The sequence below is a fragment of the Syngnathus leptorhynchus genome, chromosome 11, assembly GCF_054491065.1.
Source record: "Syngnathus leptorhynchus isolate UIUO chromosome 11, UIUO_Slep, whole genome shotgun sequence".
NCBI classification, from domain to species: domain Eukaryota; kingdom Metazoa; phylum Chordata; class Actinopteri; order Syngnathiformes; family Syngnathidae; genus Syngnathus; species Syngnathus leptorhynchus.
The window spans coordinates 673,345-698,129 of NC_141205.1; the positions used below are offsets into that span (position 1 = coordinate 673,345).

General features: G+C 46.1%; 2 protein-coding genes across 5 annotated transcripts; both read left to right on the plus strand.

Moving 5' to 3' along the window:
- Window positions 1–4,438: 4,438 nt before the first annotated feature.
- Window positions 4,439–7,839, plus strand: klhdc8a (kelch domain containing 8A). 2 transcript variants are annotated; one of them, XR_015067604.1, is made up of 9 exons: window positions 4,439–4,473; window positions 5,211–5,524; window positions 5,591–5,801; window positions 6,009–6,173; window positions 6,259–6,477; window positions 6,544–6,645; window positions 6,801–6,949; window positions 7,200–7,342; window positions 7,652–7,839. XR_015067604.1 is itself a non-coding variant. In XM_085924670.1 (8 exons), exons 2-8 carry the CDS (start codon window positions 5,360–5,362, stop codon window positions 7,251–7,253), a joined length of 1,065 nt encoding a protein of 354 aa, XP_085780796.1. In that variant the 5' UTR covers window positions 4,439–4,473; window positions 5,211–5,359; the 3' UTR covers window positions 7,254–7,839. The 2 variants fall into 2 exon arrangements, 1 of the variants encoding a protein (XP_085780796.1); XM_085924670.1 differs by having other exon boundaries at window positions 7,200–7,839.
- A 256-nt stretch (window positions 7,840–8,095) lies between these two features.
- slc41a1 (solute carrier family 41 member 1) lies at window positions 8,096–24,783 on the plus strand. 3 transcript variants are annotated; one of them, XM_085924064.1, is made up of 14 exons: window positions 8,096–8,232; window positions 10,683–11,164; window positions 12,245–12,355; window positions 12,542–12,751; window positions 12,824–13,299; window positions 17,152–17,259; window positions 19,722–19,793; window positions 20,065–20,209; window positions 20,772–20,918; window positions 22,536–22,683; window positions 22,863–22,942; window positions 23,334–23,474; window positions 23,580–23,728; window positions 23,925–24,783. In XM_085924064.1, exons 5-14 carry the CDS (start codon window positions 12,832–12,834, stop codon window positions 24,108–24,110), a joined length of 1,644 nt encoding a protein of 547 aa, XP_085780190.1. In that variant the 5' UTR covers window positions 8,096–8,232; window positions 10,683–11,164; window positions 12,245–12,355; window positions 12,542–12,751; window positions 12,824–12,831; the 3' UTR covers window positions 24,111–24,783. The 3 variants fall into 3 exon arrangements, with proteins under 3 accessions (XP_085780190.1, XP_085780191.1, XP_085780192.1); XM_085924065.1 differs by having other exon boundaries at window positions 10,683–10,926; window positions 11,006–11,164; window positions 12,542–13,299; XM_085924066.1 differs by lacking the exon at window positions 10,683–11,164 and having other exon boundaries at window positions 8,191–8,232; window positions 12,542–13,299.
- Window positions 24,784–24,785: the final 2 nt, after the last annotated feature.

Genomic DNA, 24,785 nt, shown 5'->3' on the forward strand with positions numbered 1-24,785 from the left:
AATGAATTAAAAGCATTCGTCTCCATAAGATGAACTCCAATAATGAAATCATGGAAATGCTCAATGTCTCCATTTAATATCCAAAGAGGGTCATGCTGAAAAAAAGGTCTCTGATGGACGGACGGATGGATGGATAAAAAAAGTATGGCCGTCCTTATGGTGGCCTGGAGTGACGCTGCAGCTTTGTTTTTGTGTGGCCACATATTGGTAAGTCTGTACCTGACAGCAACTTTTTCAATGAGAAGCAAACTTTTCCTCCAAGCAGAAGAAAAGAATAGCCTGTCTCCACTCAACGCTGACACTGTTCAGGCACATTCTTTGCAGCTGCAATTCATTCCAAGGTTTACAAAAGAGAATAAGGACTTTACTCTTACTGTCAAAGAAAACGTGGACTCGGCTCAACGGTTGCTTATCTCGTTTAAGATCGGCACCGCGAGCAGAAGCCACAAAATGATTTGTTTCAAATCCACCATTGATTGATTCATTTGTTTGGAATGATGTTGCTGTTGGTTTTCCCTTCACAGCTAGGACCAATGTGGTATGCTGCTCGGTGGATGTTCTTCCATTGCTCCTAACACAATTACATGAAGCTTTGGTCACTTGAGGGCTTTAGCATATGATCGGAACATAAAGCCGATTTAAGGATTAACGATCTGCGGTATTTACACATTCTGTTAATCCCTGAATATGATTTCTCCTTGTAGTCTAATATTTATGATAGCATATAAATATGGACCACTTTTTGAAAGAAGTCATTTTATCTGTAAAGCTCGGTTGGAAAAGCTTTGTCGGGTCTCAAGACAAACTTCTTTGATACTGGTGTTGCAGCGGCATCTAAAGGGAAATGACAGTACTGCACCAGCTACAGCGTCAATTCAGGTCATTAAAGGCAAGCAACAGATGTCGGGAAATAGTGATTCATTGTCAGAGATAATTACTTTGGGTTCATGGGATTCAGATTGCAAGAGATATGACAGTATGGGATCAATGCCAAGATCAAGTAGAAGTCCTACTATGTGTGCTCCATCGATGCTAGATTGTGCCACAAAAGACAATTGTGCTGCTTCTGTTTTCCAGTTATTATACAGTAGATGATTCTTTGAGAGTAGCAGGAGTCTGTGCGTCAGTGTAGGCCATTCTCTGGTGGTTTCCATCTTTTTGTCTTTCAGCTTTGTCTCTGAACAGATAGACAGACAGACAGACAGACAGACAGACAGGCAGGCAGGCAGGCAGGCAGGCAGGCAGACCGACAGACAGACAAATAAATGTGTGTACCCCATAATAATAATGATCATCGAAGCCCACAGAAGTGACAGACATAACTCAACACTAGTCCCATTTTCTATAATGGCCTGTTTGTTTGCAGCAGCATTTCAGCGGCCACGGATGCCCGCTTTATTGGAAACAAGGCGCCCCGGCCTCCCCAGACACAATTACGTGTTGATGTGCCTTTTGTTTTAATGTGTACGTGTTTTCCAAACAATGTGGGAGGCTGACTCCCCAGCTTCTTATCTTTCGGCTCAGAAAGGTTGCTATGGGAACTAGAGTGCCGACAAAAGTAATAAAAGATGCTGTGAATTGTTGCAACGCTACCTTCAAATCTCATCGGCCGCTAAGATGTTCAAAGGTATCGTGAGCTCCTTCCCGGTGGCCACTTAGCAAGAAATGCTGCATTTCTCTCATAATTCATCGTGCATCCGTTTTTAGACATGCAACCTTGGTTCCAAATGTATCTGTCATCCCAAACAAGCCTATTTTACATATGAATCAGTATTTATGCTCAGATTGTAATCAGAGGCTGGAAGCATGGTCTGAGCAAATTAACTGGACAAGTAGGGGGGGGGGGGGGGGGCGGCCACACATACAATGGCAGCAGCTGCACTCCATAATCAAAAGCCCATAGCTCACTGGAAAGACGTGCGCGTGTGTGTGTGTGTGTGTGTGTGTGTGTGTGTGTGTGTGTGTGTGTGTGTGTGTGTGTGTGTGTGTGTGTGTGTGTGTGTGTGTGTGTGTGTGTGTGTGTTTAGGCAGAGGAAATGAGGTCAGGGAAAGTGTGGCCCTTCTTCAAGAGATTCCTGTTGATATGAGATGAGATGCCAAGCAAGTCATCAGAGTGGTCTGCTCAGAATAACCTCCGTAACCTTGCATGTGGAAATACAGTATAGTGGAGCTCCGCGGTAAACTGATGGCGATGCACTCTCTTCACCTTTTCACTTGTTTTGGCAATTCGCCTGCCTTCAACAAACTGGGAAGGTCAGAGGTGGCTCTGCTAAGTGAACAAGGTGGGGAATGAGAGAGCAGCAAATCCTATGATAGGATCCTCTCGCCATTACGAAGACGAGATGAGGTGTTTTTATCGGCAAAAGTTGACTTTGTGTTTTGTTTTGATTCTATTATTCTCTACTTTTTGCTCGCTCGCTCCAGCAGCTGTGTAGTCATTAAAGTTCTCTGAAAACGGCTGTAGGCTTTATTTTCTAAGGAAGAAAAACGAATACTGTCTTGAAGGTCATACCACGAATGCATTCATTGTTGCCTTGCTGGGACATCACCGTTACGCTGCGTATATTCAGATCTTGATCATCCTTGTATCTGCAGACTTCAAGGACTCCTTCACAGATGACTCTCGTAGCCATTGTCAAGACATCACTGAGCAATAACTCCATTTGAGCATTTCTTGGTGGGGACTACTCAAAGAGTCAAGTGTGGCAAGTCAAGGCACATCAACAAATAGGACATGATTATTTGATGAGGCACAATATTTCTTCAATACAATGAGATAGATGTTTTGAGGCCATGGATAATTTGGGTGACAAATACTACATACGTATTATACTGTGCTCCCTTTGCTTCAGACTATAGTGTTTTTCTTACTTGAACGGCTAGCGCGGCGATTGCATCCCAGACATCTCGGGCAAAGAGAGCCCGTCATTGAGGTTGCGGGAGATTTCAGGCCCGAAATAACATCGTTCCACTTGGTCTTGGGCCGTGTGTGTTTCTGTGTGTATTTGTGGCGAGCGGCATAAGAGGGTGAATGATGGCGCTCTAATCAGGCTAGGTCCCCGGAGGACAAAGCAGAGCTGACAGCAAGTGAGTAGTGACTTTTTCGAGCAAGGATTTCTGGGCCATAGTACCACTGTCTGCTGTTGCTGATCTCCTCAACTCCTCTGTAAATGAGGCTCACTATATTCCCATCCTTTTGGGGGCATCTATAAGGATGGAAAGAGCAGGAGGCGCCTTGTCAATGCCCTAAGCATGTATGATGGAAATTCCTATCTGCGGAATTTTGTAGCTCCCTCTGGGTCTCACGACATTTGATCGTTTTGCAAACATGGGCACGGTAGCATTTTCGACTCGTCTGTAACTCTTGAATCAGATGGGAGATTCAAATGTGGCCATCTCCCCAACATGATAAGTATTAATAGAGGTGGATGGTTGTTGAAGACAAGTGTACATTTATCGGTTTTGATCATTAAACGATAACTTTAAACTTAGCACAACATATTTCAGAAGATGAGTGACCATAGTCTTATGCAGTATACTTCACAAAGTCTGGGTGAAAAATGAGAATCAAAACTAAAGGATTACAACGTCCATTGCTTGTAGCGCAGCCTCATCAACAGAAAGCGCCTGCTCCCGGGATGAATTTCAATTTGCAAGCCAAGATAAATACTTCATCTGTGACCCACATAATCGCGACATTCCGGGCGGAGGGAGGGAGGAAAGGAGGAAGGGAGGAAGGGAGCTCTGCGTCTTGTCACACTGCGCTGAGCTGCGCTGCGCTGAGCTGAGCTGCGCTGCGCTGAGTTGCGCTGAGCTGAGCAATCCCTCGTCCAAGTGGAGCTGTCAAGCCATCTTCCTGCGCCTGGAGCAGCTTCCTTTTCCCCATCTCCATTTATTGGTCGCCATGGAATGAGAGAGCAGCAGGGAAGGGGAGCGGCGGCGGCGGAGACGGCCAGCAAGCAGCACGCACCGAGGGAGAGGCGAGGCAAACGGACGCAAACGGACGCGGACGGACGGCAAGTGTGAGTAGCGTCTGACAGCAAACCCGGGGGAGGGGGGGGGGGCATATGGCTCTGGCCGCCGGTCGCCCCAATATATATAGTGAGATATGATTCGGGAGATCGTTGCGTTTCTGCACCGGTGACGGGCAAAAGAAAAGATGCACAATACACAAAGTTAATGAGTCAACTTCGTGCACTGTGAAGCCACTTGATTCCTATCATTTACAACAACAGCAACAATTTCACATAATCATGACAGAAATAGCAGAAGCGCTCTTCAGCGGGAATGGATACATTACAGTTCATATTGCTTGATGCTTTGGCGTGCTATCGAAAATATTGGAGTACTTGACAATGCCATCTGGTTTTCTTTTATGGTACATCCCAAAATAGAGCAGAAGACAAGGGAAAAAATCTAACGTCCCACGTCACATGGAGAGAAAGTCACTTTGCAGCAGAAGGTCCATCCAAGGTAACTAACTGGCTTCGAGCTAACAAATTAAAAGGTTACAAATAGTTGGAATTCTATGACAGAGGTAAGTAGACTTAGTCAAGTAAGAGTTGAACTTAGTCAGTAAATAAAAGTATTTTTTGCATTCACTATTCTTAAAACTGTCATCGAGAACAGTAAAGCTTTAATCCCCAATGTAGATGTGCCAATAAAGGCATGCAATCAAAGTGTGGGGACGATCGTTTTCATCTCTTGCAATTTCACAGATACAGGAGCTGCACAAAACACGTTATGCCACTGTTGGTTGGTTGTTCTGCTCTGGGTTTTTGTGAGTGCTTGCAATTTCCTCATCTGCTTGCTCTGCAATTATTTGCATCCCTAATAGGCAAGGGAGGAGGAGCTACCTGCTGATGAAGCAGCCACAAATGGCCCTGCATCATCCTCACTGAGGTGCTCCCATGATGGTTGCTTGCGGAAAATCCACACCGGTGTGATGATCTACCGGGCTGAAGAAAAGTCCAAATGAGATTGCTCTCTGGCCAAGTTAGCTGGAAAATCTCTAGCCTCAAAGTGCTCCACTCCAGAAAGCACCTTGCCCAACCAGAAATAAGAAAGCAACCTTCGAATTCACAAAATCAAAAAGATTGAAAATATGACCCACACGGAAATCAAAGCCAAGCAATATGACTGAACCGTTCAATTGATCTTTGTCGCTAGTACTTCTTCATTCATTTTTTTTCCTGTATCTATTTTTGCAGGGCCCGATTTGAAGCAGTGACGGACGTCACCCTGGGGGTGGGAGTCTTGTCTCCACTCCCACTCCTCGCGGTCCCCTGGCTTTTGTTTCCCCGTCAGCGTCCGAGCACCTTTTTGCTTCCTACTGACCGACGCCATTCACGGTGAAGCCATGGCGGTGCCTTCAGCTCACGAGTTTCATTGGCAGAGCCTGGCCCGATTGCCCAGCGGCCGCGTCTACCACACTCTCTCCGAGGTGGGAGGCCAGATGTACATGCTGGGGGGCTGCGACGCTGCAGGGAGGCCATGCGCCACCTTGGAACTCTACTCCCCAGAGGTACAAAACTTGACTCCAGGTATTCTTCATGCGAGTGCTTGAGAGAAGGGCCGTTGGCGTTTTTAGGGCGACCGCTGGATAGGCCTACCCTCGATGCCCACCCCACGTGCCGGAGCTGCCGTGGCAGTCTTTGGAAAACAGATCCTCGTGGTGGGGGGAGTGGGACAACACCAGAGACCGGTCAAGGTGGTGGAAATGTATAACACAGATGAAGGGAGGTGGAGGAAGAGGAGCACCCTGCGAGAGGCCCTGATGGGCTTGTCCGTAACTGTAAAAGGTATGATGGATTGAAGAGATTGCTCAGTGGTCCAATGTGCGTGTTTTTGGAAAGCAAAGCACCCGGAGGAAACCCGCAATAAAAAGAAATAATGTAGGCTCAATCTCGCAAGAACAAAAAAAATAGCTCTTCTGCTATGATGTAATGATAGGACATTGTGCGCTCTTTTGATGACTCTCTGAGCCAAAATTGTACGCGTCTGTGTAGATGGCCGTGCTCTTGCAGTGGGCGGAATGGGTGGCGACTTGCTCCCTCGTAACATCCTTCAACAGTACGACTTTCGTAAGGATGTGTGGGCTCTACTTCCCGCCATGCCGACCCCGCGCTATGATGCCGACACGCATTTATTGGATAACAAACTCTATGTGGCAGGTACTTGCTCATACTAGGGATTATGAAGGCAGAGCGCTTGATCACCAATACCGAGATGATTATTCAGCCATTGTCTTCTTTTTAGGCGGCCGGCAGTGTAAGCGGCCCGTGAAAGCTTTTGAGATGTACGACACGGAGACGCGCTCGTGGACGACGCTTCCCATGCTGTCGTGTAAGCGCTCCTATGCGGGTGTGTTGTGGGACGATGGCGGGAGGCTGTGTTTGCTGGGAGGTCTGCGCCAGGGAGCGGGACATCAGACCTCCAGGTTTACCAACAATGTGCACATCTTTGACTGTAAACAAGGTAGGCATGACCTCCAATCAATGCCAGCCTCCCCCACCTTGTTTATGCTGAATGTCCCCGCTTCAGGAATGTGGCTCAAGTCAGATGAGAGTGTGTCCTTGAAGAAAAAGAGAGCTGACTTTGTCACCGCTTTGCTGCGTGGACGCATGGTGGTAGCGGGTGGCTTAGGTAAGATCAAAGCCACTCCAAATGTTTTGGGGAAGGAATTTAGCTTGGGGGATTATTTTCTCATGACATTTCTTAATTCCAACATTGACCACATTATTCCGATCATCTACCGCCATGCATTTTAAGTGAGTGAACGTGTGTTGTCATGTGATGAGGTCACCAGCCCTCTGCACTGGACACAGTGGAGGCTTTTCATCCTCTGAAGAAAAAGTGGGAGCCGTTGGCTTCCATGATGTTCCCCCGCTGCTCTGCCTCCTCTATCGTCATCAGAGATCGACTTCTAGTCGTGGGTGGAGTCAACCAGGTGCGCTGAATATACTTCTACATGTAAAGTACTTCTGTAATGTTCTCCAAGACATGAATTCCGATTGAAATTCTTGATTGGTCATTTGGATAACAAAAAGTGTCAGACAGCATCCTTTTCAAAAGAAAGAACCTAACCTATGGAGCATTTATTTTTGGACAAAATATCCTCCTCAGTGCAGAGATGAAGTGATAAGGTATGAGTCCACTCCTGCTGTATTTGAGCATCTGTCTTGATGTGTTGTTTCTAGGTGCCCAGTTCAGCCCATGAGATACTATATGTCAAAGAAGAGGAGTATTTGTAGTCATCAGCAGAAATCACACAGCCACTGTACGAGACAACACTGCCCTTTGCTGGGCTGTAGGAATACTGCAGGCCACGTTGAGCAACTAGGTAGAGTCATGCAGATGACGCTTTTGACCTGCAAAATGAGCTTTCTGGGGAAGTCTTGGTATCTGTTTCTGAATTGTACGTTGTAGTGCACGTCTTGTTGCTTATGCCTTGTATTGTCGAGATTTTTCCATAGAAGAAGCTGACATTTTTGCAGCGTTATGTTTTTGGTCATGTAGTTTGTACAAAATCCACATTTTAAAGTCGGATAGTATGAGTGACACCTTACAGTCGACTGCTTCAAATGTTCCGTGAACTGTGCATTTGCATTGAAGCTAAAAATTGTGGTCAATATTTTGATTCTCTCCACAGATGTACAAAACATGCTGTTCTTCCCACATGCACCTCTCTATGCTGAAGCAATGGAAGAAGGTTTTCATAAGTTGTGTAAGAAATCTGATTTTGCATTTAGATACAAGGCAATAGGAGAAGGGCATATACAGTAAAGTGATTGTACACTTAGCACTGAAGCAATACAGCTGTATTTTTATTTTCTGGTGGAGCAGCTTGTTGACTCGTGGTGTCCATATTAGCAATCCTCTCGGGTTATGTCACCGATTTGGTGTCGGCTTTTGGAGAGATTGCTGTCGATGAAATGTAAGTCAAATGTTTGTCTGTCGGCGGCTCCGTGGATTTGGGGCCCAGCCAAAGCGAAAGGAAAGGAAAGCAAAGCAAAGCAAAAGCAAAGCATGCACTTCTTCTTGTCAAAGGCCGGCCCCGCTTTAGCCACCCGAATCAGATCATCTGTCCGGATCAGGGCTCGGCAACTCTGGCCTGTTTTGGGTGGCGCCCTGCTCCGACACACCTGAAGCTCTATTAAGCCAGATAAGCATCCGAATGAACTGAATCAGGTGGCTTGCATCCAAAACGGGCTGGATAAGGGACCGGACTTGGTGAGCCCTGGTCCAAATAAAACAAACGTATTATATTTCATTGGAAGGGTCATTTGAACATGCCTTTGCAATTGTGCATAGCAATGGCAAGTTTGGGTGAGCTTAGACTTTTGTACAGTTCACTCTAGAGTGTCTTTGAGATTGAAAAGAGTGTATTGCATCATTGCTCTGCTGTGAATGTTTGCCAAAAGGTCTTATTTGAACTGGACCAACGCTTTCCAATTCACCACTTACATAACTTGTCGCAAGGTGTATTTGTCTCGTCCGATGTTACGTGCATCTCGCTTGCTATATTTCTTCTTTAAGTTGGAAATCGAACTAGCGACCCAAGTGTTTCATTTGCTGCTGCCAAGCCACAAGCACCATTTGACAAAAAGGGTCGCCTAGTTGTTGGGGAAATGTTTGTTTAATCAATGAGCATGGCTTGTTCAAATGGATTTTGAATCACGCACTTTATTCATTTGCTATGCATCCACCCATGCTTGAGGCTTGAGAGTACAAAACATACAAGAACAACTTGATGATCTTTTTCTCCACGCTGCGATGACTTTGCCCGTTCAATGGATGAGCTATGTGTAATCTGCGAGATGTTACTCTTTAGTCACCCATGAATGAATGGAAGTCTTACAGTATCACATAGTTGAACAAGCGAGTTAATTTGTAAAACTCTTTGTTACTTTCTAACATCTTTCTTTTTTTCCACTGGCAATAAGCTGTGTCTCACGGCACTTTCACAATTACAAAAGAGAAACACTTTTTCACATACAAGATTATGGCACAAGCGCTCCAGTAGGTGGCGACAGTGTGTTCCTCGTCCAGAACTGCGTTTGAAAGATGAAATCATGACGCTCAGGACGACCAAGAGGAGGAGAACAGATTGCTCATATTCTCAAACTCTAAGAGGAAGGTTCGAGGAGATCACTTTTCCACTCTCTTTTTTTGGGTAGCAGCCATTCATCTTGAACAGAGAGAGGGAAGGATTCCAAATCCCCCCCCCCCCCTCGACATTCTTGCGGGCTCAAAGAATCGCCAGGACAGAAGTGGCCCAAAGCTGGCAGCGACTGCCGCTGTGTTGCCAGGAACCGAGTGCAAGCTGCCTCTAAGATGGTGAGCGGGCCCAGCGCTTTTTTTGTCCCGAGTCTCACCTCACCTCACTTCCTGGTTTGCGGCTGATCATTAACCAGAAGAAGCAGCCCTTACAATAAGCAGCTTCCTGCGGCCATGTCATTACGTGACCTCTGTGGCACACTTTAACCTTTGCTGGGTTAAACATGAATTGATTCTTAGAGTACATGGATTTTTCCACGGAAAAATGGGATCTAATTGCCACCGGGGCAAAGTCACATGATATTGTCATGTGACATGAAGTAGAGAGCTTTCCCTTCATTTGGCTTTAACTTTTGTTGCTAACCAGAGTTAAATTACTGGCCAAGAAACTATAATGATTTCCTCTGCGGCGCTCGTGAGCAAATGAATGATGCATCCGCGGGTCACGCCTTGGCTCTCTGATTGCCTAGTTTTATACATTGTGATCAAAAAGAATATTGAGAATTGAATTAGATGTGGCCAAAGATGAATAGTTTTCTCTTCAAAACAGTTTCAGATACTGACATGGTGAGAAAAATGCCTGCACAAATGGAATCTTTTCAATATGTATTTATGATTGGAAAGAAATCCATTATTTCACGAGGGATGAATAAAAATGCATTTTAACAAACCAATGTTAGGGGAGCAAATAGATGTCATGGATATTCTCAGCCAACATTTTGTAGTAGTCTTTTGACACTTTCCTCTGCTTTCCTTCCACACAGAATATGGAAACAGACAAAGGGCTGCGTGCCTTGATCGCTTATGTAAGAAGTTTGTATTTAGTCTGCGAATTGGTTGATTATTAACAAGGATCCATTCAGTCCAGCGCACGTAGGTAGGTACCCAAAGATTCCGAAATGTCTCTGAAGTAGCATTTCAATCTCTTCCACTGACAGTTCATTTAGTTACGTGCCAAGTCAGCAAGGCGTTTAAGCATTTATTTCCTAACCATGCAGTGGTGTTCATTGCTGGTGAGCCACTGAGATTACTGTAAGATTTATACTCTTGTGAGACAAACAGAATGCCATATTTGTACTGATGGGGGAAATGAAGCTTCAAATTCGCTTTATGAAGCAGTTGTATTGTTTGACTCCTCTAGATGGCACTGTTGGTTCAACAAAGGGCTTTAAGAAATGCGAAGTCAGTCCAATATTAACCAAAGTAAAAAATAAAAAATAAAAGACAAAAATGAAGTGGTTTATGGAGCAAATTTGAAGGCAGACTACATGCCTCTACAATATATGTGTTGCATGATCCAATATTGATTCCAAGTCTGGAATGACCCACTTGAGAGGCCATTAAGCAGGATTTCAGCAGCGCTGTGCAATCAATGCCCAAGCAGCTTTCTTTTCGCCTAGCAGCAGCTGAGCCACATGGGTGGCTGCTTGAGCGGAGCAGAGTGGAGCAGAGTGGAGTGGAGGGTTGCTCGGCCCGTCCCGTCAGCTAAAAGTGCGGAGGGAGGGCTCGCCTTGTGGCTTCCTGGCCCCCTGCATCGGACGGCTGTATTGCAGATGCGCATCTGAGCGGCCGGGTAGCTGGGGCCAGTGCACGCACGCACAGACGGACGCACGCACAGACGGACGGACGGGTGCGGTACGCCGAGAGGTCGGGATCAAGCCAAGTTGACAGAGTTTAACGATTAACCATCCATGTAATCGTACGCGCTGGCTACACCATACTTAAGGGGTGCACGACGGCACGCGCCTCAGCTCGGCTCAGCCCAGCCCGAGCGTGCAAGGAAGGAAGGAAGGGAGGAAAGAAGGAAGGAAGGAAAGAAGGAAGGATATACATACATGCAGCCAGACACTTCGCTGGACTCCAACCCGGGTCCGGACACGCAAAGGTAACCACTGCACATACGTGACGTGACGTGAGCCACAAAACAGCGTGCAAAGCAATGTGCGCTTTTTCTCTTGTGTTTGAACCGTTGACAGTCGCGCAACATTCACTCTGGCGGAATGTGTCACGAGTGGCTGGCTGGCTGGCCGGCTGGCCGGCTGGCTGGCGGGCCGGCTGGCTGGCTGGCCGGCCGGCCGGCTGGCTGCAAAGTATGTTCGCCCATCGCCCACCCACCGTATCAGCGTTTTATTCCAACGCCGCCGCGTAAAGCCGTTAAATGGGCATGCTTCGATTGTAACGCTGACTTTGTCTCTCCTAAGCGAGCAAGCAAGCCGGGTTTGGAACAGAAAGCCTCCTGGCCTTGAGGCAAAGAATAGAAGAGGGAGGCTTGCTCTATTCAGTCCTGAGCAGGGAGCACTAATTTACGCCTTTGCCATGTTGGGTTCGCCTGGTGTTGGTCGTGACTACTAAACAGGATGGTTTCAGCAGGGATAAACGCGATGTCGCAACATGCATGCGGTGCGTTGCGCTGCGGTGCGCTGCGCTGCGGAGGAAAGCTGCGTTATGTCAAGACTGGAAGCAAAGCTGACTCGACTTTGAAAGCCAAACTTGTTGTTGTTGTTGTTTTCTTCATGTGTCGCCAGCACAATACGTTCATGTCAGGTGGAATGAGCGAGCGCCTGCAAGTTGCCTGCCACATTTTTGCTGGGCAGTATTTAGTGGTGGACGCTCTCTATCTACCTCATGAAAGGGACACATATGTGAGTGAGTCAGAAAAGAAAGCACATCTTTCAATTGGCCTTAAACAAAAGCTTTCTTCATTTATACTATGTCTATGGACCGACCTATGAACTGACAAGTCTTTTTCATACTTTACGAAATAGTTGTGAAGGAAGACCAAATAATTCAAGAAATATTACGAGTAGCCCTACTTGACTTGACTTGACTTGACGTACATATTGTGATTAAGGCTCATGCGTCAGAATCATTCTGGCTATTGCAGATGACGACGGTCTCGGACCGGCAGCCGTTTGAATTAGATGCTTAATGCCTAATCAATTGATGTACATATTTCCTCTCTCAGCTTCTGGTCCACTCTGTTTGGAGGAGTCCCTTTCCGTGGCTGGTAATTCAATGCTGCAGACCTTTAAATATCTTCAGTGAAAAGACCTTTCCAGCAGCCACGTGGTGTAAGGTGAGACATTGCCAGCCCGTTGGTTATATCGACTCGGCGACTGCAATCAGACCAGCCCGCGCTTCAGACATCTGACCTTTCACATTGAACTTAACGCCGGGACTCACTCTTGACCAACGGAGGTTATTGCGGTGAGTCCCTCGGCCAAGTCGTTAAACTGGTATGCTTTGTTGTTTTTCTTGCCAGCCCACAGAGAGCTGCTCGCATTGAATGGAGAACATACTGGTCCTGCTCCCAAAACACCGTCAGGAACACAGGGTGTGCAGACAAACGGATGCACGTGCTTTGCTCCAATTTATTTTCCCCAACAGAGCAATTTCCATTTGGGCTTTGGAGAACGATAAGACGGCATTTTTAATGGGCTAAATTACTTGGAGCGATCAGGATCAAACGCAGGTCAGGTGGCGGTCCGGCGACTTGAGACAGACATAGTCTACAGTTTCTCGCTAAGCCCGTTGTCTTCCAAAGGCTTCCGCATGGTACTTTGGTCGAAAGAACAAGACAAACTGCCCGACAAAATGTCCTCCGGGGCCGTTGAGATGAAGAAGGAGGGGGGGGCCCTTCCGCCGGCCTTCCTCAACTCCAACTCCACCGTCCACCCGGTGATCTTCACTCAGGGTACTGAGGAAAGGAACCCAGAAAGCGGGAGTGAGTTTGAGCTGAAAGAGGTCACGCAAATAGCCAACGAAACCCCGGAGAATGGAGAACGGCTGGAGATTGTCGTGATGGACTGTCGGGCAAATGCCAAAGGTCAGCGTGAGGAGGACGCACTCTTGGAGAATGCCAGCCAGAACGAGAGCGATGACACCAGCAATGACCAGAGCCCCGAACCGCCGGCACCCCTCAAAGAAACCTCCTTCTCCATTGGGCTGCAGGTGGTTTTTCCCTTCCTGCTGGCCGGGTTTGGGACAGTGGCAGCGGGAATGGTGCTCGACATAGTCCAGGTGAGCGACGACACCTTACGCCGATGCGGCCGGCGCTCACCGCCCGTCCGCTCTGTGTTCATAGCAAAGCAAATGTTGTGGCAGTGTAGCCATCTGCGGAAAGGCCATTTTTAATCGTCTGGAATTGTCACATACTCATCTAAATAGCTGTCACAGGGTCCAGCCAACCCGTACAGCAGATAGCGCAACTTGATTTTCTTTGCTACTCTCACATACGTATGTCTCGTAAGTGCGGGTTCCTCTCAAACGTCAAAATAATCATAGGTCGGACGGAGTTAGCTCGAAGCAGAACTGGTTGTGCAAGCAGACCACAGGTATTGCAGTGGGTCGACCGGGCCTGTTGCTCAAGGATTTGAACGAATGGAGGAATGGGTTCTGTTAACGATGTGATTTGGAGAGTGCCTGCTACCTTGCAGTGATGATCAGGCCAGCCTTAAGTATGGAAATTACGACTCTTGTTTACACGCAGTCAATATCCGTCTCAAAACTAGAATATTGATAATCTTCCGGTTGATCAAGCAAACACCCGTAAGATATGCTTCTATTCCCCCGGACTAATTCCCCCGGGTTACTCTTTTACAACACGAATATTTGCTCACATAAACGATTGTCAGGAACTTTCTTTTGTGTTGTACGCAAGGCATCTTGGTCTTTTGAGTGCAGAAAGACCTGTCTTTTCTTCAGCGTAATGAGCAAGTAGCAAACGCGACGTGTATTTGCGCAACATGGAATGGGTATAAGAGAAAGCATGTCAGGCTGGAAGAATTCCCGTACGGAATCCTGCATGTTCTCTTAAGAACCTAGTCAGATAAGAAAAATGCGTAAATGTGTGAAAAGCTGAAGTAGGGTATCCCGACAATTGTGGAATTCTGAGGTCAAGCATTTTTCACGCTGTCCCATGTTAGGCCCCATGCTGCCGTGGTGTCTCTGTTTTCCAAAACAGGCGCCATTGCTTAAGGGCTGCTTCTTTCCCCTCTGCCTGCCTGCCTGCCTGCCTGCCTGCCTGCCTGCCTGCCTGCCTGCCTGCCTGCCTGCCTGCCTGCCTGCCTGCCTGCCTGCCTGCCTGCCTGCCTGCCTGCCTGCCTGCCTGCCTGCCTGCCTGCCTGCCTGCCTGCCTGCCTGCCTGCCTGCCTGCCTGCCATCATACGAGTACTAGTCCCTGTAGTCTCTTGCCTTATCCCTCCATAACATTGTCAAGTGCTAACTCAGCTAATCCCCTATGTCCTTGTGGCAGGGCCATTTCTAACTAGCTCTCTCGCTCCCTGGTACATTCCGACTTTGCCTTTCAGCAGGCCTTTGAGAAATGTGACCTTTTACTGTAAGTCACTTTGATTTCCTACAGCACTCACTCACACACATGCAGCGTTTTTGGCATCCTTCCCACTTGAGCCTGGCCCAGAAAAGAAAGACTGTTCGGAGTGGTCTGGAGATGTCTGCGTAGCTCTGCTCAGTGACTTGGCAGTTGAATGGCCGAAAAGCGTCAGTCTCTCACTGCCATGGCGAGAAACTCCAGACTGAGGTTATACAGGGTTATATATGGCTTTTAAAGGTTGCGTGGTATAAATGGTGGGAATGGAAATCTTGAAAGCCTCCTCAACATTTACTAAAAGCTTTCATTTTTGCTTCAGCTGTGGCAACTTGAATGCAAACCGATCTGGCCACGTTAGAGAACGACTCTGGAGTAGATTTGTCCTTTCCGGGGTTTTGTGCGTATTTCACGCTAAATAGTCATTGCGGAAGACTTCTATTGAGCTCTATGTTGCTCAAAATACCTTTCCTCAAACGGATTGCCTTCATATTATATTTCATAGGGTGGGAAGCTCATCCGTGAGGGACTCGGAGTCGAGCCCCTTCTCTTCCACGTTGAGAGGAGCCAAATGAGGTGGCTCGGGCATCTGATTACGTTGCCGTCAGGAGACCCCGGGGACCACCCAGGACGCGCTGGAGAGACTATGTCTCTCAGCTGGCCTGGGAAGGCCTTGGGATCCCTCGGGATGAGCTGGACCAAGTTGCCAAGTCTTGGTAGTGTCGCTGTTTGGAGCGATGGAGTTGCTTTGGGAGCAGGTGAATCTCGCAGCGTACCTACCGCTGAATGATTCTGAGCTGTGACAAGTGCGTGTGAGAAGCACATGATCATGTCAAGCTGCTGCTGGTGCCAGCCAGGATGTGGCCAGGATTTTGTGTGGAAGGTGTTGGCCACACAGAGGCATCGGTAGGAGCGGAGCTCTACAGGCGCTGCCAGTTGTTTTGGAGTCAAAGCCTGCGGGTGGTTTTTGCATCCACTCGCGGCCTACGTTACCCCTATTTACGGGATTAGCCAGCCCACAAGTAGAAAGAACAAGGGAGATTAAGGAGTGACAAAAGTTAGCGTGTTGTCATAAAATATCCATATTTGCCAAATGGATTATTTAGTTAAGGCAATGGGGCCCCGAAGGCAACGAGGCGTGTGTTTACTTTCAACGTTAGCTGTTGGATTGGAGAAATGGATGCAAATGGAAGCGTATCCCCATGGGCAGTCAACGGTTGCAATACGTGTCATCATTTGGCAGTGGATGAATCACAAGTCGTGTTGAGTGGTTCATTCGACCAATCGATGAATTACATGAAAAAACAGGTTTCCCGTTCCATCTCTTTATTCAAAAACATAGTTTACTTTTTCTCTACAAATGATGATGATTCTTCAGTCATTTCAGTTCATAACGTGCAGATTCTTGTTGTCCAAGGTATGGAAATAGAGCAAAATCGTCTCATTCATCCACTTTCATGGAGATGAGAGAATATTAGCTATTGACGGGATGGACAATTTACTATTATTAATCTCTGATTTCCTTTATTATTAATGGATTAATCATTGCAACTCTAGATGTTATGTTTCATCTTGCTAAGAGCGTTTGAATATATTTTGTGCATTTGTATCATGAACTTTCTAGAAACTTATCAGTGCGGTCATATGGAAAGTGTATCTTCCCGAACTGAAACTGAGCCCACCATGTTGCGTCAACATTGCGTGCCTTGGGCTTCAGCTGCCCAATTGCTGCTACAGCAAGTGATCGCAAGTGCAATTCAGTCATGCTACTTGACCCTTGAAAGGATCACATTCCAGAACTCCTATAGGTCCGGACACAGTGATACTGGGCTTGTCCTGTCAACTTCCTAGAACTGAAGGGATGGCCTTGAGGAGAGAGAGAGAGAGCTTCTTTGGCAAAGAGCCCGTTTTGAATGGAGACAACAACATATATCGCCACGGGAGGACTGAGAGCCAGCTTGTGAGACAGAAGTAGAGTGAGATGGAGTTGGCCTAAAAGCATGTGGCTGTGAAAGAGGAAGGAGTGCTCACAGAGGTGGGAGCCAAGCCAAGGGACTTGCCTAGTTGGATGGAGCCAGCAAAAGCAAAGTCATGAGTAGTGGAACTGCTAGTCTTTCACTGGCACACCTAAAAGTCTCTATCTACGTATCTATCCACGTAATCTACGTAGCTATCCACGTAGTATCCTGCTATGTATCTATCCATCTAGGTATCTATCTCGGTATGTATCCATCTACGGATCTATCTAGGTATATCTATCCGTCCATCCGTTGGTCTGCTACATACACATATGCACAATATTTATACACTGCATGTAATATGTGTACGAGGTGTGTAGGTAGATAGTACTACAGAGAAAAGAGGAGGTAAAAACCATTTCAAAGATGACAAATGGTTGGTCTGAAGCTTCACTTTACCTGGTCATTAGAGGTTGGCCATGAAGGGGTCTAAAAGCACAGCCTCACCAGTGGCAAGTCAAGAGACACACAGAGGAAAGCAATTTGTCAAGTCGGTTGACTCATCTGATGTCATTGTGATCATTTCAGCACTGGACGGTGTTTACGGAGGTCTCCGAGGTGTTCATCCTGGTTCCTGCGCTACTGGGGCTAAAAGGCAATCTGGAGATGACGCTAGCCTCCAGACTTTCCACAGCAGTAAGTCATGTTTGCCTATTGGCTTTATTTTCCATATTTCTTTCATTCTATTGTTGCTGGGGTTTTGTTTTTTTTGTTTTTTTTCCCAAGAGTTGCCTTATTCCGGCAATCCCAAAACTGTGACAATCATTTAGGCAAAATTGTAAATGGGATCACAGGTCATATTGACAAAGTAGTTTGAGAGCAGCTGATAGCAACATTCCTCTTGCTTGTCTGTTTCCATTCAACCTGTTCTACTTGTTGTTTCTTTTATCTCAAATGTGCACGCTAATAATAACTGAAGTTACAACCTGATTGTTTGTCACATCTTGCGTGATGAAACTCAAAAGTCTGCTGGAGTACTTGCCTTTGGGCTGGATGTTTCATCAGCTGGCTTCCCTCTGAGCACTTCTACAATATTGACTAAAATACTTTTCAAGTATTATAAAACATTCCACAAACTGCCCTTATTGTTTGTACACATGCACCCTGACCAGGGTCGGTCGTTTCTTACGATGCAAATAGTGAATAGCAATTCTTTCTTTCTATTTTCATATCACCTTAAAGCTTTTCGTAGAACCCAAAAAGTCAACTGAGAAGTGTGTTCATCAGTGGATCTCATGACCAAGACAAGTTTTTGAGCTTGCAACAGAGAAACATGCTTGTCCATTTGACATGCTGAGGGGTCAGCGACCTTTGGCGATTGCACACCACCTCCTTAAAGAGAATTAGAGCAGAGCAATCCTCACATTCTTTCCACTCATGTGTGGGAAACAAGTGACAATGCTGATTACCTCTGGGCGCAACTGACCAAGTAGACATTGTAACAAATTGGGATTTCAAGCTTCTTATCAAATCCTTGATGCACAGTAGGAGCATTGGAGAAATGTTCTAGAAGCTATTGTCAAGCTATTGAGACAACATTTGCTCAAACCAACAAATTGTTAACAATGGCCAACAAATACATCTCATGCTGTTGTTTAATCAGCAAAAGCAAAACAATCCAGACATGCGATCAGGTGCATGAAATCCAAGTCTTGCTCTTAAAACCTGTTTCAAGGTTTAAGTGCGTCAAGCCTCACAAATTGGGCCAGAATTTGGAGCTTGTCTTGATACATTAGTGTCAGCTTTTTATGGGTTGGCTCCAGTGGGACTTGGTTTCTTTCCACGTCACTGCTGATTAAGAGATTAAAACGACTGTAACTTTCCTTGATATGTTTTAAAAACATGAGCTTTTTCTGTGCTTGAAGTCCTTTTGAAAGGTTTCCATGAAGCTTTTTGTTCCCCTTCTCCCACAGTTGAGACGATTTTGCTTTGCGTTTTTGCATTCGTGTAACATATTCATGAAGAACTGAATTCACGAGAAGGAAAAGGCTACAAAAAGAAATGTTCCGTCTGCCTCTTTGTGTTTGGAGTTGATTGAAAGTTCTCAGTGCTCTGTGGCGATATTTGCCTTCTATTTTCTTATCTGTTCTCCCTAAACTTTCTTATCTACATCCCTGGTCGTTTGGCCTCTTTGAGGGAGGGAGGGCTCCGTGCACATGGCCCTGATAGCCTCGTGTACTCTAAGTTCAACTCACATGCAGTCCACTTTGAGTTGCATAGCAGCATTGCGACGGCGCATTGCGTCTTTGACGTAACACAAGCTCTGCTGCTTGTACACATTTTTCTCCTGCTGTCTATTGGCGTAGTGCGATGGTTAGTACTGTCCCCTCACAGCAGGAAGGTTTTGGGTTCAAACCTGCCCGCTGGGGCCTTTCAGAGTGGAGTTTACATGTTCTCAATGTGCCTGCATGGGTTCGCTCTTTCTCCCACAGACCAAAAACATGCAAGTTTTTACAGGTTGGTTTGACTTGATGTTGCTTTATGCTCCTTTCTCGGTGGCTGCCATTGTTGTGAGTAGATTTACAACACTTGGGCTTCGGTGATTTATTGTGGCATTGTTCAGGCAGCGTCTTATGAAATGCAGACTTTTTTTTAGTTTCTGTGTGGACGCGCATTTCTTAAAACCTTGAAATCATAAAAATAGACAAGCTCCATTTCTGTGTGGGCGGGGCCTTTGGAGTTTGTCTCAAAATGCAGAAAGCGTCAACTCCTTTGTAGTTTGACTTGATCAAATGTGAGCAGGAGGAAGCGATGCCATTTTTGTTTGCTAGATGACACAACAACCAAAAGGTCAGAGCAGTCATGTCATCCAGACGCATGGAGGTGAAGGATAGGGGGCGGGGTGACCCACTAAATCCACTTGCGCTGAAAAGTCATGGCTGAGTGTGGCTCTTGCACAGTGGACCACTGTGACCACCATTTCTGTGTGCAAGAGAGGAGATGAGATAAATCGTGGATTGGGCCTGGCTGGGGATCAGAGATCAGAGCATCTTTGTCTGGAAAACTGATCTGGCATTGTTCTGATGGGGCCAAGAGGCACAAGCAGATTCATGTGTGCAAGTGACAACTAACTGGCTGTCTTTTGTTTTGTCTTTCAGGCAAATATTGGTCTAATGGACACCAACAAGGACATGTGGAACATGATCATGGGCAACCTGGCTCTCATCCAGGTATAGAATGTTATGCTTCTTGGAAGTTGCCAAGGCCAGAGATACCGAACAACACGTATTTGTTTTTGCCTGCGTTCATTGTAGCGCATTGAATTTTCGCTGCAATCTGATGCAGATTGAATATCAGACAGACGTGCACCTGTACGTGTATGTATGATACATGTGTCCTTTTGGAATAAGGGCTTTAACAAAGAGACCGTTGTTGGTTGGGTGACACGGACGCTGTCAAACGTAGGTCCAAAAATGTTGCGGATTGCGTGCATGTGTTCAGGTCCAGGCCACAGTGGTAGGGTTCCTGGCCTCCATTGCTGCGGTCATCTTTGGTTGGATTCCAGAGGGCCACTTAAGGCTGGGCCATGCAGTGCTGCTTTGTGCCTCCAGTGTCGCCACGGCCTTTATTGCCTCTCTGCTACTCGGTAGGTATACAAACAGTGAAATGTTGTTGTTTTTTCCCCATCTTTGGCCTAATAACAGTTTAATTTCACGTCACGGGTCATCATTGTATGTATTGACATTTGGACACGGCTTCGAAAATATCACCTTGCTATTTTCCATGAGAGCGAAACTATTCCACCATATGACGGACAGTATTGATGAGTTTGCAACAATGAATCGCCACATTCACTTTCACACGTGAGTTTTGCCTTTGAAACGCATTGGAGGTGTGCAATTAGCGTATTTTCACGGCTTCTGCTAAAGAGGACTTGGAATAGAGTCTGACCCTCCCACCCCAAATCAAATTGTGACTGAAAGAGGGTGTGTGTGACAAAAGCTTGTAAAACCAGGACTTTTGATTGTTTATGCTCATTGATTTGAAGTCTCAAATGAGTGCTCTTTCACAAATACAGATGTCTTTAAATTTGCAGTTGCCGCCGTGATCAATCCGAAATGTTGTTGGTTTCTCTCGCTTCTTTTTGAGGGGAACGTGGAAGTCACATCAATAAGCAAACGTGAGTGTCTCCGTGCTTTGGCCCGCAGGACTCATCATGATTGGCGTGATCATTGCATCCAGAAAGGTTGGCATCAACCCAGATAATGTAGCCACACCTATTGCTGCCAGCCTAGGAGACCTGATCACCCTGTCCCTGCTGGCTGGCATCTCCACGGGGCTGTACAAGGAACTTGGTAACAAAAACAAAACTTGAAAGACATTCCTGTCATGCCATTAAGACCTTTACAATCGCGATGCATATAAAAAGGGCTGACTTCTGCGTGGCCTTGCGGTTCTCACATGTTTTTGTTTGCGTAGAACTACACAGGGAAAGAGGAGCTCCTCTTTCTCCAATGACAGAAAAAAAAAAAAAAGTTTGAACACTTTGGTTGTTATTGCTAACTGCTGACTTTGTTGACAGCTTTAACAGTCCCGCGCATTTTTCTGTATTACGTGAAGACGTTTATACAAACCTTTGAATCTGGCCCTGCGGTTGGTCGGTTGGTCGGCTGGCTGGCTGGCTGGCTGGCTGGCGACCAGTTTGGGGTATAACCTACCCACAGCCCTAGGATAGCGGAGACAAGCTCCAGAAGGCCCGCGGAAAAACCGTTTGGAAGATGAATGAATTAATAAATTAAGCAATGAATGAATAAATTAAGCACAAGCAATGTGAATTTTCATGCCTGAACAAACAAGGTACAAAGAGAGGCTGCGGGGGGAGAACTGCAAACATTTTGGAAACACTTCATCATCAAGTCCAGTCAAATGTATTTACCGTATTTTCCACACCATAAGGCGCACTTAAGAGCCTTTCGTTTGTAAAAAAAAAAAAAAGGTGCGCCTTTTAATAAGGTGCGCAAAATCTATAAATGTAAATACGTAGAACGAGGCGGTAAACCAATCAGAGGACTATATACGTAATACGCCGCGATTGGGTTTGTGTCGTGCCTGCAAGGAGGTGGTCTTCCTCAGATCTGGTTGGTGTGGAAACCAGACAGCCACTTGGGCGTCACCGAACCGGGGAGTCCGCTCAGCGATGCGCTTTTAGAACCTCTGAATGATGTTAGGGCTGACTTGGAGCCAATTGCTTCGACAATGCACCCAATACATTTTGTTTTGGTCGCGCCGCCATTGCAGAAAATGCTGCTAGGAAAATTCAAAGCTTTGGGAGTACTAAAGAAGGCTTGATGTTATTTCGCATTACTTTTTGGGTTGACTGTCGCATCAAACGAGACACGTTCTTATAAAAGCCACGACACTAGAACATGAAATGGTGGATGTCTTCAATTGCATGTCACATGACTCCATTTGGTTGCATTAAATGGCATGACACGATGTAACACTGTCACGTGTTGGGGCCTTAAGGGCAAGTTTTTATTTGCTAACAATACTGCGCTGAGCTGAATTGTACAGCTATGTTTCAAATGTTGAACGATGCGTGAAAGAACAGGACAAAAGATGTGACAACTGTTTGCCTTCATTGTCGCCACACCCGGCCTCGTGACGTTATCTCCTCTTCCATCGTCTGCTGTCGGCGGATAGACGGACAGACAGGGCAAACACAGCACACCTCTTAGAACAATTGAAAACATTGTGACTCGACCGAGGTGTCACCTCATCATACCTTTTGTGTTTACACACGGTCTGACTTGCATTGTGACGCGCATAAGTCAAAGTTGACACATCCCGGTTTGAAAGTATTACGACACTGCTGTCCCAGTTCACATTTCTTTCAAACGTTTGACTTTGGAATAGGAAGCACAAACCAAATGAAATGGATGTAAATGACAGAATGCGCTCCTCTGATGCAGACTACAACAACTACGCCAATCCTCTGGTGTGTGCCGTGTTTGTGGCCTTGTGTCCGATATGGGTGCTGATAGCCAGGAAGATCCCATCTACTAGGGAAGTCCTCTACTCCGGATGGGAGCCAGTCATCATCGCTATGGCCATTAGCAGGTATGTCCTTCTCTGCTTTACTTTGTGCGAGCTCGCCTGCGACGTAAATACGCGTCAAATAATCATAAATACTCTACCCAGCTCATTAGCTTTTCTTTTGTTTTAGCTTTCATCGTTACTACGTTCGTTCTACTTCCAAAACCCACGATCCTTAATCGTATCAACTGTCTGTCTTTTAGTGTCGGTGGTCTTATTCTTGACAAGACCGTTACCAACCCAAATTTTGCTGGCATGGCTGTCTTCACTCCAGTCATCAACGGTGAGGAGTCTATGCTTGTTGCATTTTAGGTCTTCATAAATGATCTGAAAAAGCAATGTCGTGACTATGACCTCTTTACAAATGAGCAAAAGGTCAGGAGAGGGGGAGGTCTGCGTCGCTGTGGGAGTGGCCGATTTCAGGCTCGCCCAATCAAAGCGACTCCCTTAATGCCCGCACCTGCGCTCGGCTCGTTAGCCGCCCTTTATAAACCGGCACACCTAGCCCACCCCGCCCTCTGTGTCGGTCATGTTGTGTTGTCAGGCTGGCATGCTACCTGTCAGTTGCCTGACCTGTTCTCCACTAGCCCTTTCCCTTCAGTAAGCCTTTACAAGCTTCATGTTTGTTTGTTTGTTTGTTTGTTTGTTTGTTTGTTTGTTTGTTTGTTTGTCAGGTGTGGGAGGTAATCTGGTTGCGGTTCAGGCCAGTCGAATCTCCACCTACCTGCACATGAACGGTATCCCCATGGGGGATCCCAACCCTACTCCCCGGAACAGGAAGTGCCCCACACCCTGCTCCGCTTTCTTCACCTCCAGTAGGTTGTCAGTTCTCGAGTTCAAAAAGATGAATGATCATTTGAAGCGCAAAGCAAATGGTGCAATTTCGTCCGGTACCTAACTGAATGTAACTGGCTCCCTAGCTGTGAACTCCCGTTCAGCACGTGTGCTCTTCCTCCTGGTGGCCCCGGGTCACCTGGTTTTCCTCTACACCATCAACTCACTGAGGGGGGGACACACCACACTAACCCCCGTCTTTATCACCTTCTACATGGGTGCTGCACTGCTGCAGGTAAAAACAACAACAACAACAAAACTCATGTTACTCAAGAATGATTGATTCATTTAGGGAGGATTCAGTTGGATGTGCCAAAATCCATAAAGACTGCCTGGATGACAGAAATGTTGGATGTGCCAAAATCCATAAGGACTGCCAGTGGATTTTCTAGTCAGCCTTTGCGTGTTGACTAGTGTTTGTTTTGTGGCAGGTGATGATCCTGCTCTATCTAGCCGACTGGATGGTCCACTGGATGTGGGGCAGAGGGATGGACCCCGACAACTTCTCTATTCCCTACCTGACCGCTCTGGGTGACCTGCTGGGAACCGGCTTCCTCGCCCTCTGCTTCCACATGCGCTTTTTCATTGGGGACCGAGACTCCGATTTGGGAAACTGATTAGGTTCCCTTCCTTGGACGCACCAACACTAATGATGGAAAACTGGATGTTTCCAATGAAAGGGCTAATCCCTTGGAGGGTTCTGATTAAAGATACTATAGTGCTCCGGTTTACAATAATGACCGTGTGCACTGTGGACACGTGGGAAACTCGTTTTGTCTCTCTCAGCCCCACAGACTGATAAGAGTCCCCTGACTCTTATATTACTGTACGATTGTAAAAGATTATTATTATTATTGTTATTATGGGGGGGAAAAAATCAGCTTGATGTAAATTGATATCAATTCTATTTTGAAAGGCTTTTCCTCATTATTTTAAATGGGGAATCATGCCAAGAAATCAGTTTTACATGATTATCTGCAAAAGAAAATAAGCAAAAAAATAATTATATATATATATATATATATATATATATTAAAAAAAAAAAAAAACTAACAAGCCAATATTCCTTAATCACCAAGTGCTTTGTCTTGAAATTCTGTGAAATCATTGAAATGCAAATGTACGTATCCTAGTGCTTTAGCAGAGTGCATATGGCTGGCTACACTTTTTTCTGTTTTAGCTTCATTTTATGACAGCAGATTGAGACAGAATTAGCCATGTAACTGTCATTCATATTTCTTTCCACAGCAAAATAAATTGCGGTTTAATTCCGTTTTGTAAAAAGTAGAACG